The 16,051-nt window shown below is 36.7% G+C and overlaps 1 protein-coding gene across 2 annotated transcripts in view; it reads right to left on the bottom strand.

Annotated features, from left to right (window-relative positions):
* LOC140846653 (bromodomain adjacent to zinc finger domain protein 2B-like) overlaps nt 1-16,051 on the bottom strand; it is a 115,523-nt gene that overhangs the window by 29,998 nt on the left and 69,474 nt on the right. Inside the window, exons 10-12 of one of the 2 annotated variants that reach the window (XM_073224033.1) lie at nt 7,349-7,414; nt 5,649-5,714; nt 1,804-1,944 (exon numbers count right to left, since the gene is read on the bottom strand). In XM_073224033.1, the coding sequence (XP_073080134.1) occupies nt 1,804-1,944; nt 5,649-5,714; nt 7,349-7,414 (273 nt within the window). Of the gene's footprint in view, nt 1-1,803; nt 1,945-4,620; nt 5,574-5,648; nt 5,715-7,348; nt 7,415-16,051 lie in introns of those variants that run through there. The other variant, XM_073224034.1, reaches the window with a different exon arrangement.

Raw genomic sequence — 16,051 nt, 5'->3', positions numbered from 1 at the left:
TACCATCTTTGGCTAATTAATACAGATAAATTACTTGGTCCACATGACCAGAAACCATGATCCTATCAAGAACCCAGTTACACTGCAACTAATAGTCTCTAGGCTTGTAGCAAAACACTAATATTGATTTTCAACACTAAGATTAGAAAGCAACCTCTTGCTACTTTTCAAATATGCTCACATATTAACATTTTAATGACAAAACTGTAGTACCAGTTGTCTATTTAAGAAGTAAATAAGGCAATAAGGTCCATGAATGAGACTTAATAATCGTATTTTAAATTTTGATTAGAAAAAAAATTTCTATTTCACTGGTCTTTGTTAAACAATGTTCCTCCACCCTGCACTTGCTGAAACAACTATCCAATGACCTTTTCTAGTAATACTGTGTGGAAACACAGAACTATGGATAATATCTGACAGCATACAAACCTTACATGTTCCATTTGAAAACCATCTAAGTCTGAATCTTTTTTCTTGAACCATCAGACATACACATACCATATGATTAAAAAAATTTATATAACAAAGCTAACAAAAGTAAGGCTTAAAATGGACTTCTATATTTGATTTAATGCATATGGATTTAAACGGAAGTAACAAATTCAAGAAAATAGAGGTCATTCAGGATTTTTAAAAAATTGCTCACTGTGAGCCTACTAAATGTGTCAACTAAACCTATGTACCCTCTCTGGACGTAGGAAAATTTAAACATCCAGTTTTACTAAAACTAGTATTTATACTTTTATTTGCAGTTAAAAGCATTTGTACTAAGTAAAAATATTATTATAACTAAATCCCCACTAGGATATTTTTGCATTAAGTGCTTTAGAAAAAGCTGAAAAGAGAAAATCATTCTTTGTATTATCAGATGAACATGGCATATTATATAGATGCTATTGACTAATTATAGTATTATTGACAGTATTACAGAAATATGTATTATTGATGATTTTCTAGAAATACCATTTTAACTATAGCCAAACATAATTGATTTCTTCTAATAAGTATGTAAATTATGCCAGTTAACATGATTATCTCGCTCTTTCCAAATTTCTACTTTTACGTATTTTAGCAACATCACATGTCTGTGAAAACAACAGGAGAGAAAATACATGAGGTCCTCTGACTGGACACATTTCTTGGCTTTCAAGGTGATAAACAGTATGGACCCTGGAGTTTAACAAATTGGAGTTTGGGTCCAAGGTGCCACTTATTAGTTCTGTCATCTTGGGCAAGTTCCTTCACCTCTTTGTGTCAGTTTCTCACTTGTAAATGGGCATAAATAGCTCTTCTACAGGATTGTGGTGAGGATTAAATGGGAGAATTCATACATAAAAAACATTTAGCACAGTGCCTGGAAAGTAGTCGACATACTCAATGACAGTTAGCTAACAAGTCTAAAGCACTGAAGGAGGTTACAGATTATAAATCCTGATTTATTTAAATATCTAAGGGGGTTTGAGGAGAAGGTAGATCTTTCTGTATCTAAACATATAGGAAGGACCAAATGAAACAGAAATCTTATCTACGTTTATCATTCACCCTTGTAGATTTGTACAGTGTTTTTATTTCAACGAAAAAGACTGGCAGCACTCCACCACTTATTTAGAACTTCCATTCCCAGTGCAGGAGGTCAGTAGACTTACTGGCGGCCATCCAGGAGAAGCACACTGACCTAGACAGAAATCCGCTGCCCAGCTGAAAGGGAAAGCCTTCGTACTGGCAGCTCTGGCAGACGAACGAGGTGAGAACACAGGAAACATTAAATTTAGTAATGAAATGGTTTACATGATAAATTACCTTTTGGTCTGCTAAGCACATGTCTTCATTAGGCTTCTTTAGTTCTTTTGCAATTTCTAATTCTAATCTTCGTTGCTCTAGTTTAAGCTCTTTCTTTAATCTATTCTCATCACGTTTTTCTTGCTTCGACCGTTCTTTTTCCTTAAAAAGAAAACCATGCCCACATAGTCTCTTTAACCATTATTATGTTTGAAAAACCTTTAGTTAAAATTTAAAAAGTGATCTGTGTTATGTCCATGAACAGAACTGTCCAAGCAGGTTTAGCAACAGACTTAGGATTGCATAGAAATAACTTATTTTGCTTTTCAGTATTGTCACTCTTTGAATTTCAAAATAATCTTATGACTGTATATATTTTTCTGCAGTTGATCCTTGAACAGCACAGGCCTGAACTGCATGGGTCCGCTTATATGCAGGTTTAAAAAAAATACACACACTGGTAACTTTTTGGAGATCTGCAATAATTTGAAAAAATTTTCTTTTCTCTACCTTTATTGTGAGAATACAGCATATAATACATATAACATAAAATATGGCTGATGATCTGCTCATGTTTTCAGTAAAGCTTCCCAGTCAATGGTAGGCTATTATGAGTAGGTAAGTTTCTGGGGAGTCACGTGTTATATGCAGAGTTGTTTCCTTAATGTCACATTGTTCAAAGGCCAACTGTGTGTTCTGTGTGTGCGTGCGTGTGTATTCTTGGGCATCATTTTTAACTAGTGATACGCAGTACTTTTTCCAATTAAAAAACCATAGCTATAATATGGAACAGAAGGTAAAAGTGTGGTCAATTTTTAGGATAAAAGGGAGATTTCCAAGAAATCTTTGAAAATAGTAGGATCTTTAACACTTGGCGACAGGCATCCATTTTTGTTTACTAATACAGATACTTCAAGGGAAACATGGTGTCTCTAAATTCAGTGAATTTAGTGAACTTATCCACTAATTTAATTTATTATTTAGTCAAATTACTCACTAATTTATTTAGTGAATTTTAATGAACTGTATAGGACTAATGCAAATCCTGTGGTTCTGGTGTAAGATGACTCAAGAAACCAGCTTCAAATGGCATGTATAGACGGTCACAACCCAGCCCCACCCAAGGTCAGCCTCCCGGCATTCGCCAGGCCCTAGTCACACTGACACAGCTGGGTGGAGAAAAGTCAGCCTGACAGTGTGAGGCACTGCTTGGATGATGATGTGATGATGCTGCTGAAGATGGAGGAGGAGGAGGAGAAAGAGGAGGAGCAGCAACAAAGCTAAGACAGGTGTTCATACAAGGTGAAAACTGACTCCCTCTGCCCCTTGTCTTCCCCACCCCAAGGGCCCTGACTCAGTCATCAGGCTGTACCTTTGTGTATGTCATCCCCGCCCTGCTTAGAATTCACAGCTCCTCCTTCTCAACACATAAGCCTTTTTTTGTTTTTTTTTACTCTTCCCACAACTACTTCAGGCACTTTAATATTTCTTTCTTGGCTTCCACATAATACAGCATTTATTGAACTCTGGGACAATTATTTGTTTAATGTCTCTCATCTTATTGTGACCTTAGAGTGGACTGAAGAACTAATTTATTTACCCGTTTCTTTATGCACCTATTCAATTCTCAGCTGTACAATTTGCCAGGCACAGTTTTGAGTGATTTTTATCCTTTTCCCTGACTCTCAAGTCCGTATCATTTCAACATTCCTCACCCACTGGTCTAAATATTGTTTTTATTTATGACTACAGTAATTATCTGACTCTAACAGACATATTTGGTGTGCTTTAGCATATAAAACTTATTTAAGCATGAATTAATGATTAATTCTACAAATGCCACATAAAGATATGTCAACATCCGTACTAGTAGTCATTGAAAATATTAAATAGCCAGTCTTTTCTCTACTTTTTATATTTTATATCACGGACAAACATAATTGATGTTTTCAATTTTCATTTATACACAAACGTTGTATCCAAAAGCAGAGATAAACACATTTGTTAATAATACTCAAGTTGTATTTAGGAATTTTTAAGTATCTGAAATCACAGAGTCACGAAACCAATTTTTAACCCCTCAAAAGACCCTCAAACAACATCCCGGTAATTAACAGTAACTATTTTTATTACTGGTAAATAACTGATAAAGTTAGGTTTTTGTTTCTATAGGCTTCACCTTTTAATATTGAAACAAAGAGAAAGTTATAATCTAAGGACATAATCAGATTTCAGATGCCATTTGAAACTTATAAACAACACAAAATAGCTTTAGGGAGATCATTCTGCTCGAGAAACACTACACAGTACAAAGCATTATCCAACACTTTGCATTTCTGAGTTGGGGGATCTGCTACTTAAAGAGCTAAAGACATCACAAAAAACCAATATATAAAGAAACAAATATACACATACAATAAAAGTACATGTTACATACATATATCTGTGCTAAACATTATTTCATATAGTCATTTTGAGTTTTTATTTTGAATATAATTGATACTGGTATACCATCGCAGCATTTATTTAAAAGAAAATAACATGCTGATTCAAAATGGATCAAAGACCTTAATCTAAGTCATAAAACCATAAAACTCTTGGATGAAAACATTGGGAAAACTCTTTTGGACATAAACATGAGCGACTTCCTAGTATCTCTCAGGGCAAGAGAAACAAAAGCAAAAATGAACAAGTGGGACTATATCAAGCTGAAAAGCATATGTACGGCAAAGGACACCTTCATTAGGAAAAAAGGAACCCTGCAGTATGAGAGAATATATGCATAAATGACAGATCTGATAAAGGGTTGACATCCATAATATATAAGAGTTCACACACCTCAACAAACAAAAAGCGAATAATCCAATTAAAAAATGAGCAGGAGCTGAACAGACAGTTCTCCAAAGAAGAAATTCAGATGGCCAACAGACACATGAAAAGATGCTCCACATCGCTTGTCATCAGAGAAATGCAAATTAAAACCACAATAAGATATCACCTCACACCAGTAAGGATCCCCACCATCCAAAAGACAAACAACAACAAATGTTGGCGAGGTTGTGGAGAAATGGGAACCCTCCTACACTGCTGGGGGGAATGTAAATTAGTTCAAACATTGTGGAAAGCAGTATGGAGATTCCTCAGAAAGCTCAAAATAGACATACCATTTGACCCAGGAATTCCACTTCTGGGAATTTACCTTAAGAATGCAGCAGCCCAGTTTGAAAAAGACAGATGCACCCCTATGTTTATCGCAGCACTATTTTACAATAGCCAAGAAATGGAAGCAACCTAAGTGTGCATCAGTAGATGAATGGATAAAGAAGAGGTGGTACATATACACAGTGAAATATTATTCAGCCAAAAGAATAAAACAAATCCTACCATTTTCAACAACATGGATGGAGCTAAGGTATATTATGCTCAGTGAAATAAGCCAGACAGAGAAAGACAAGTAGTAAATGATTTCACTCACATGTGGAGTATAAGAACAAAGAAAAACCGAAAGAACAAAACAGCAGCACAATCACAGAACCCAAGAATGGACTCACAGCTACCAAAGGGAAAGGGACTGGGGAGGATGGGTGGGAAGGGAGGGAAAACGGCAGGCAAACAGAAAGCCGGCCTTACGTTTACCAGGCATAATGTGGGATGGGGGCATGCGGAGGGCTGTGCTACCCAGAGAAGACAAGTAGTGATTCTACAACATCTTACTACGCTGATGGACACTGACTGTGATAGGGTTTGTGGGGGGGGACTTGGTCAAGGAGGGAACCTAGTAAACATAATGTTCTTCATGACATTGTGGATTAAAGATAACAAAATAAATTCAAAAACTAAAAACTCTGACTGTCCTCTAAATTTACCTGTTTTCGTTTCTCAGCCTCCAATAATTTGACATTTGCAGCTCTTTCCTTCTTTATCCTTTTAGCCTGTGCATATAAAATAGGTCTCAAAGTCATGCAACAGCACCACAACCTGAAAATAACCTCAGACTTGAAAATGGAGCTCCAAGCCTCGCAAGGTACAAAACAGTATGTAACATGTATGCAATTACAGATTTCCCCTCAGTTTGTTACATTTAACATACTAATTTCATTTCTAACGGATAGATTACAATTAAGATATACAAAAAAATTCTTAAATTCGTAAGAGTATATGTCAGGTTTTTTCCTTCAAACTCTGTTAAAAGTCTGAAATAATTCGAGTGTTATTTTACCTTAAAACTTAATCACAGAAAAAATGATATGGCATTTTTTGCTTTTTCTTATTTTTGAAATAAAACATGATCACTGTAGAAAGTTTAGAAAAACGGGATAGATTTTAACAATAAAGGTTAAAGGACAAATAAGTAGCATTTAAACATGCACGTTTCTACTTTACTTGAACATTCTTTTGTAATACTTAAAATTTGAGATAAATCCTTTACTTAAATAACTTAAATGAAACATTAAACCCAGTTTAACCTACTGTGGTTAAATTGAAGGGTTTTTTTCCCTAATATAATGGAAATACAACCTTTAATGAAGCACACTCTGCATATCAAGCTCATGCTATCAAATTTGAGCTTTATAATCTTAAAGTCATTAACTAGTAGCTTCATAATTATCTAGTAGTAATTGCCAATGTACTTTAATATTTTCAATTTGGAGGGTTTTAAAATTAATTTGAAATGCGTAAGAGAATATGTATATATATTTTTAGAAGGAAAAAACCTGTAACTGTGAAAACCTCAGCTAACCGCATTCCTCAGGGAATAAGCCAATTTTTCTGGCAACAGTTTCCTGAACAGCTAAGGGTTTGGATTGTAATCATTTCCAACATTAAAAAGCTTATTTTGGACAAAAGTACTTTGGATAATTTTGAGACATATACACGTACAGCTTAGACACAGTACACTTAACATAATCTCGCTTTTTCTTGAGGACTTGGGCAGTTATTCTTGACATCAGTTACTATACTAGAGTTTGGTAAAAGAAATGCCTTTTGGCCATTAAGGTGTTGAAAATTGCTTCCTATTTAACTACCAGATTACAGACTGTTGCTAGGCTTTGGAGTTTCTGTTTTTCCTATTTTCCCTTGCTGTCTTTTAGCTATTCCTTTTGCTGTTGCCAGCATGTCCTTGAGCCCTACTCTGTCAGCCCAGTTCTGTCAGAACTCAGAAAACAAACCTGGTTAAACTGTTTCCACATTGAACATTTACTTCTACTTTTGAATGTTTCATTTCTAAATGAAAAGCAGGTATCTGACTATAAGACTTAATGACATTTTGAAAAGTAGAGAGCACGAGTTTTAGCATATGATCTTTATGACTATATTGGCTATTGAGAGGTTTCCCCTTTCTTTTTTTTTCCTTTACTTATTTCCTGGATTTTTACTATTAGGATTAGATAAACTTGCCTAGTAAGGTTCAGAGAGGTCCTTATTCTACGCATTATGTTTACAGATAATTTGTGATGGACATGTTAATGTGTATGAGTGAGAACATACTGATAAAATTTTCATTTTGCAGACTTTAAAATACATGACTGTATTACTTTAATCATATCAAATTTAAGAATTCTACCTCTAGAATTTGCTGGGCTCGACGTTCTTTTTCCATTCTGATTTGTTGTATTCTCCTAATTCTTTCCTGTAGGAAAAATTATGACAATTGAAGATAATAAACTAAATATCTAGGTGGAAGGTATTTAAGTGGAATCAAATAATTAAAGATATAAGTACAGATTTACCAAAGGGTGCCCATGCTGGATATAAATTTTAATTATTTACTTTAACATTACATATATGCCACCTGTCTTAAATTGGTATGACTTTATAAAAATGTCTCAAAACAATTTTAAAATACAAATGCTAAATAAGCATATACAAACAACATAAACCAAGCTGATTAAACTCAAGCCTTTATAAATATTTGCAAGTACAAGTAATACTCATTCGGAAATAAATATTCGACAGACAAGTAGGATAAAACAGTCTAAATCAGGACACCTAAGGCTAATACTGAATTACTGTCACTCATTGCATGAACATGAAAAAAAACAACTACTCTTGCATAAAACAGGTGAGGCACTTGCTCTTTTTCTCACTGTCACAATTAAATTAACAACGCTTAAAAAAGTGCACAGTACATCACGATTGTATGTATTAACAATTGCCGTAACATGATAAATGACATTACTTTCAATAACTACAGTAAGCCAAATACAGAATTTGTAATAACCTATAATTTGTGCTCACATTATCTAAATGTTATGTACTAGTTATTGTTTGAATTCAGCAATCTAAATTTTGATGTTACATTTTCATTTTAAAAAGTCACTGCATATGCTATAAGCACATCATTAACAATTTTATATTCATAAATCCCTTTGAAAGTCCTAAATTGGCACTGATGAGGATATACAGTTTAAAACAAATACATCTAAATTGCCCTACTTGTAAACTGCAGCTGTCCTAGGATTATACTACCGTATATTACCATGCCCACCCCTACGTCCAGATGCTAGTTGTACTTTTTGAAGCTATACTTTAATATTTTTCTTTCTCTTTTTGCATTGATGTTATTGACTCCCTGTAGGGATCCAATGCAGGATAATGAGATTTCTGGAATTTCTGTTGTGATTTTAGAAGACTGATCACATTCTGTAATTTTGCTGTTTGTGATCCTAGGTTTTGAATATTAAAGCTCACGAAAAATAAAGATACAAGGTATCTTTTGTTTCATATCCAAGTCTTAGAGAAGGTTGCACTTGATCCATATTTGAAATATTTATTTAGATTAGAACCTGAGACCAAAGTATACTCTGAATTTAATCTTTAATCAAGTCAACAAAAGTTATTTATTAATCTCTTAAGCACAGAAATAGGTATAGAATCTTGGGCTTAACTCACCAGTGTAGAGTTTGTTTTAGTCTGAGTGATTTATAGGGATGTACATATACATTTTTGGTAGTGCTTTTATTAGCAATAGCAGAGATAAGCATTATTTATGAATCATTACATTGGAAGGAGGCAAGATGGCAGCGTGAATAGACTGGGGAAAATCTCCTCCAAAAACCCTACATATTTTTGAAAATACAACAAATCCAACTATCCCTAAAATAGGGGCCAGAAGATACAGGACAACAACCAGGATACATCTACACCTGCGAGAACCCAGCGCCTCGCGAAGTGGGTAAGATACAAGCTGCGGCCCGGGGGAACACGAGCGCCCCTCACCTCAGATCGCGACAGGAGGAGAGGCATCAGAGCGGGGAGGGACAGGGAGCCCAGGACTGCTGAACACCCAGCCCCAGCCATCCACACCAGGAGTGCAGACACACAGTGTGTGGGTAGCTGGATGCTAGACAAACGGGACAGTAAAACCTGCGAGCTGTCCACGCAGCCGGAGCCCCTGGGAAAAACAAAAGGGGGTGCTTTTTGAAAGTCTTAAAGGGACAGGACCCTCACAGCCGGACGGAAGCGTCCCAGTGCAATCGGCCCAGAAACTGGGATCAGGACGTCCCAACCCCCTTGGAGGCAGTGTAGCTCGGAGGCCAATCACGGTGATAAACAGCCTCCCTCCCATTTCCCATTCGACGTGGCTCCGCCACAGCAGAACAGTAGCCTGAGGCCGGCCACGTGCACGGCACCAGAGCAGAGCTCCCTCCACGACCACCAGGCATGAATAAGAAACCGCGTATGCGGGCAGCTACACAGCACGAGCAACTAGGGGTCACCGTTCTCCCAGAAAAGAAAGGCCACAAATGAGCAAGAAGGGACATTCTCCCAGCCGACATACACACCACCTCCCCACAACTACCTCTATTGCCATGAAAAGACAGAAGAATTTGACACAGACCAGACTAACCCAGATATCCTCCCCTGAGAAGGAACCTGGGGAGATACACCTAACGAATCTCCCTGAAAAAGAACTCAAAATAAAGGTCATGACTATGCTGACGGATCTTCGGAGAAAAATGCAAGAGCTAAAGGATGAAGTTCGGAATGAGATTACAGAAATAAAACAATCTCTGGAAGGACTTAAGAGCAGACTGGATGAGGTGCAAGAGGCCATTAATGGAATAGAAATCAGAGAACAAGAGCGCAGACAAGCTGACACAGAGACAAATTAAAGGATGTCCAGGAATGAAAGAATATGAAGAGAACTATGTGGCCATTCCAAACGAAACAAGATTCGTATTATAGGGATACCAGAAAAAGAAGAAGAGAGAGAAAAAGAGAAAGCGTCCTTGAAGAACTAACTGCTGAAAACTCCCCAAAATTGGGGGAGAAACTAGTTGCTCACACCACGGAAGCACTCAGAACTCCCAACGTAAGGGACCCAAAGAGGACAACACCAAGACACATAATAATGAAAATGGCAAAGATCAAGGCCAAGGACATAGTTTTAAAGGCAGCTAGAGAGAGGAAAAAGGTCACCTACAGGGAAAACCCATCAGGCTATCATCAGACTTCTCAGTAGAAACCTTACAGGCCAGAAGAGAATGGCATGATATATTTAATGCAATAAAACAGAAGGGCCTTGAACCAAGAATACTCTACCCAGCACGATTATCATGTAAATATGGAGGGAGTAAACAATTCCCAGACAAGCAAAAGTTGAGGGAAATTACCTCCCACAAACCACCTTTACAGGGTATTGTACAGGGACAGCTCTAGATGGGAGCACTACCAAGGCTAAACAGATGTCACCAGAGAAAACAAAATCACAGCAAAGAAACCAGACCAACCAAATACAAACAAAAGGCAAAAAACAAACTCAACTACACACAAAACCAGTTAAAGGAAACACAGAAGTGCAGAGAATAAAACACCCAACATATAAAGAATGGAGGAGGAAGAATAAGAAAGGAGAGAACTAAAGAATCACCAGACAGTGTCTACAGTTGCTCAATAAGCAAGTTAAGTTAGGCAGTACGATACTAAAGAAGCTAACCTTGAACCTTTGGTAACCACAAATCTAAAGCCTGCAATGGCGGTAAGTGGACATCTTTCAATAATCACCGTACGTGTAAATGGACTGAATGCACCAACCAAAAGACACAGAGTAACAGAATGGATAAAAAAGCAAGACCCATCTATTTGCTTACAAGAGACCCACCTCAAACTCAAAGACATGCAGAGACAAAAAGTCAAGGGATGGAAAATGATATTCCATGCAAACAACAGGGAGAAAAAAGCAGGTGTGGCAGTACGAGTAGCAGACAAAATACTTAAAAACAAAGAAAGTCACAAGAGATAAAGAAGGGCATTACATAATGATAAAGGGGTCACTGCAATAAAAGGATAGAACCATTATAAATATATATGCACCCAATACAGGAGCACCAGCATATGTGAAACAAATACTAACAAAACTAAGAGGAGGAAATAGAATGCAATGCATTCATTTTAGGAGACTTCAACACACCACTCACTCCAAAGGATAGACCCACCAGACAGAAAATAAGTAAGGACACAGAGGCACTGAACAACACACTACAACAGATGGACCTAACAGACATCTACAGAACTCTACATCCAAAAGCAACAGGATACACAGTCTTCTCAAGTGCACATGGAACATTCTTCAGAATAGACCACATACTAGGCCACAAGAAGAGCCTCAGTAAATTCAAAAAGATTGAAATTCACCCAACCATCTTCTCAGACCACAAAGGAATAAAACTAGAACAAATTGTACAAAGAAAACAAAAAGGCCCACAAACACATGGAGGCTTAACAACATGCTCCTAAATAATCAATGGATCAACGACTATATTAATATAGAGATCAAGCAATATATGGAAACAAATGACAACAACAGCACAAAGCCCCAACTTCTGTGGGATGCAGCGAAAGCAGTCTTAAGAGGAAAGTATATAGCAATCCAGGCATATTTAAAGAAGGAAGAACAATCCCAAATGAATAGTCTAATCTCACAATTATCAAAATTGGAAAAAGAACAAAAAGTGAGGCCTAAGGTCAGAATAAGGAGGGACATAATAAAGATTAGAGAAGGAATAAATAAAATTGAGAAGAAGAAAACAATAGCAAAAATCAATGAAACCAAGCGCTGGTTCTTTGAGAAAATAAACAAAATAGATAAGCCTCTAGTCACACTTACTAAGAGAAAAAGAGAATCAACGCACACCCACAGCATCGGAAACGAGAAAGGAAAAATCACCATGGACCCCACAGAAATACAAAGAATTATTAGAGAATACTATGAAAACCTACATACTAACAAGCTGGAAATCCTAGAAGAAATGGACTTCTTAGAAAAATACAACCTTCCAAGACTGACCAAGGAAGAATCACAGAAATTAAACAAACCAATTACCAGCAAAGAAATTGAAGCGGTCATCAAAAAACTTCCCAGGAACAAAACCCCCGGGCCAGATGGATTTACTTCAGAATTTTATCAGACATACAGAGCAGACATAATACCCATTCTCCTTAAAGTTTTCCAAAAAATAGTAGAGAAGGAAATACTCCCAAACGCATTCTATGAAGCCAACACCACCCTAATACCAAAACCAGGCAAAGACTCCACCAAAAAAGAAAATTACAGATGAGTATCCCTGATGAACGTAGATGCAAAAATACCCAAAAAAATATTAGCAAACCAAATTAAAAAATACATCACAAGGATCATACACCACGACCAAGTGGGATTCATCCCAGGGATGCAGGGATGGTACAACATTCGAAAATCAACCAACATCATCCACCACATCAACAAAAAGGACAAACACCACATGAGCATCTCCATAGATGCTGAAAAAGCACTCGACAAAATTTAACATCCATTCATGATAAAAACTCTCAGCAAAATGGGTATAGAGGGCAAGTACCTCAACATAATAAAGGCCATATACGATAAACCCACAGCCAACATCATACTTCACAGCAAGAAGCTGAAAGCTTTTCCTCTAAGATCGGGAACAAGACAGGGATGCCCAGTCTCCCCACTGTTACTCAACATAATACTGGAGGTCCTACTAACAGCAGTTACACAAAACAAAGAAATACAAGAAATCCAAACTGGTAAAGAAGAGGTTAAACTGTCACTATTGGCCGATGACATGATATTGTACATACAAAACCCTAAAGACTCCACTCCAAAACTACTAGAACTGATATCGGAATACAGCAAAGTTGCAGGATACAAAATTAACACACAGAAATCTGTGCTTTCCTATACACTAACAATGAACTAACATAAAGAGAAATCAGGAAAACAATTCCATTCACAATTGCATCAAAAAGAATAAAATACCTAGGAATAAACCCAACAAAGGAAGTGAAAGACCTATACCCTGAAAACTGTAAGACTCTCTTAAGAGAAATTAAAGAGGATACTAGCAAATGGAAACTCATCCCTGCTCCTGGCTAGGAAGAATTAATACCGTCGAAATGGCCATCCTCCCCACACCAATAAGCAGACTTGTTGCAAGCCCTACCAAATTACCAACAATATTCTTCAATGAACTGCAACGAATAGTTTAAAAATTCATATGGAAACACCAAAGACCCCAAATAGCCAAAGCAATCCTGAGAAGGAAGTATAAAGTGGGGGGAATCTCAACTCCCCAACATCAAGCTCTACTACAAAACCACAGTATTCAAAAATTGGAAAACTATATGCAAGAGAAAGAAACCAGATTGTCTAAACCCCATACAAAAAAGTAAACGCAGAATGGATCAAAGATCTGAAAGTAAGTCATGAAACCATAAAACTCTTAAAATAAAACATAGGCAAAACTTTCTTGGACATAAACATGAGCAACTTCTTCTTGAACATATCTCCCCAGGAAAAGGAAACAAAAGCAAAAATGAACAAGTGGGGCTATATTAAGCTGAAAAGCTTCTGTACAACAAAGGAAACATTTATTAGAACAAAAAGGTACCCTTCAGTATGGGAGAATATGTTCATAAATGACAGATCTGATAAGGGTTGACATGGAAAATATATAAAGAGCTCACACACCTCGACAAACAAAAAGTGAATAATCCAATTGAAAAATGAGCACAGAAGCTGAACAGACAGTTCTCCAAAGAAGAAATTGAGATGGAAAAACAGACACATGAAAAGATGCTCCACATCGCTTGTCATCAGAGAAATGCAAATTAAAACCACAATAAGACATCACCTCACACCAGTAAGGATCGCCACCACTGAAAGACAAACAGCAGCAAATGTTGGCGAAGTTGTGGAGAAATGGGAACCCTCCTACACTGCTGGGGGGAATGCAAATTAGTTCAAACATTGTGGAAAGAGTATGGAGGATCCTCAGGAAGCTCAAAATAGACATACCATTTGACCCAGGAATTCCACTTTCAAGAATTTGTCCTAAGAATGCAGCTGCCCAGTTTGAAAAAGACAGATGCACCCCTATGTTTATTGCAGCACTATTTACAATAGCCAAGAAATGGAAGCAACCTAAGTGTGCATCAGTAGATGAATGGATAAAGAAGAGGTGGTACATATACACAGTGAAATATTATTCAGCCAAAAGAAGAAAACAAATCCTACCATTTGCAACAACATGGATTGATCTAGAGGGTATTATGCTCAGTGAAATAAGCCAGGCGGAAAAAGACAAGTACCAGATGATTTCACTCATATGTGGAGTATAAGAACAAAGAAAAACTGAAGGAACAAAATAGCAGCACAATCACAGAACCCAAGAATGGACTGACAGTTACCAAAGTGAAAGGGACTGGGGAGGACGGATGGGAAGGGAGGGATACGGGCGGGGGAAAATTAAAGGGGGCATTACGATTAGCATGTATAATGTGCGGTTAGGGCACAGTGAGGGCTGTGCAACGCAGAGAAGACAAGTAGTGATTCTACAACATCTTACTATGCTGATGGACAGTGACTGTAATGGGGATTTTTGGTGGGACTTTGTTGAAGTGGGGAGCCTAGTAAACATAATGTTCTTCATGTCGTTGTGGATTTAGGATAACAAAATAAATTAAAAAAAATAAACTCTGACTGTCCTCTAAATTTACCTGTTTTCGTTTCTCAGCCTTCAAAAATTTGGCTTTTGCAGCTTCTTCCTTCTTTATCCTTTTAGCCTGTGCATATAAAATAGGTCTCAAAGTCATGTAACAGCACCACTACAACCTGAATATAACCTCAGACTTGAAAATGGAGCTCCATGCCTCGCAAGGTACAAAACAGTATGTAACATGTATGTAGACAATTACAGATTTCCCCATTTGTTACATTTAACATACTAATTTCATTTCTAATGTATAGACTACAATTAAGATATACAAAAAAATTCATAAATTGTAAGAGTATGTCAGGTTTTCTTCTTCAAGCTCTGTAACAAGTCTGAAATAATCTGAGTGTCACTTTACAGAAAAAATGACGCTTTGGCATTTTTTGCTTCTCTGATTTTCTAAAGTAAAACATGCTAACTGTAGAAAGTTTAAAAAAATGGGATAGATTTTAACAATAAAGGTTAAAGAACAAATAAGTAGCATTTAAACATGCACGTTTCTACTTTATTTGAAGATTCTTTTGTAATACTTAAAATTTGAGATTTATAACTTAAATGAAACATTAAACCCGGTTTAACCTACTGTGGTTAAATTGAAGGGTTTTTTTCCCTAATATTATGGAAATATAACCTTTAATGAAGCACACTCTGAATATCAAGCTCATGCTATCAAATTTGAGCTTTATAATCTTAAAGTCATTAACTAGTAGCTTCATAATTATCTAGTAGTAATTGCCAATGTACTTTAATATTTTCAATTTGGAGGGTTTTAAAATTAACTTGAAATGGGTAAGAGAATATGTGTATGTATTTTTAGAAGGAAAAACCTGTAACTGTGAAAACCTTAGCTAACAGCATTCCTCAGGGAATAAGCCAGTTTTTCTGGCAAGTTTCCTGAACAGCTAAGGGTTTGGGTTATAATAATTCTCAACATTAAAAGGTTTATTTTGGACAAAAGTACTTCGCATAATTTTGAGACATATACACATACAGCTTAGACACAGTACACTTAACATAATCTCGCTTTTTCTTGAGGACTTGGGTAGTTATTCTTGACATCAGTTACTATACTACACAGTTTGATAACAGAAATGCCTTTTGGCCGTTAAGGTGTTGAAAATTGCTTCCTATTTAACTACCAGATTACAGATGTTGCTAGGCTTTGGAGTTTCTGTTTTTCCTATTTTCCCTTGCTGTCTTTTAGCTATTCCTTTTGCTGTTGCCAGCATGTCCTTAAGCCCTATTCTGTCAGCCCAGTTCTGTCAGAA

Source organism: Manis javanica, chromosome 16 (genome assembly GCF_040802235.1).
Source record: "Manis javanica isolate MJ-LG chromosome 16, MJ_LKY, whole genome shotgun sequence".
Lineage (NCBI taxonomy): Eukaryota > Metazoa > Chordata > Mammalia > Pholidota > Manidae > Manis > Manis javanica.
Note: the sequence above shows the minus strand (reverse complement) of the source record. Positions and strands in the feature narration are given on the sequence as shown.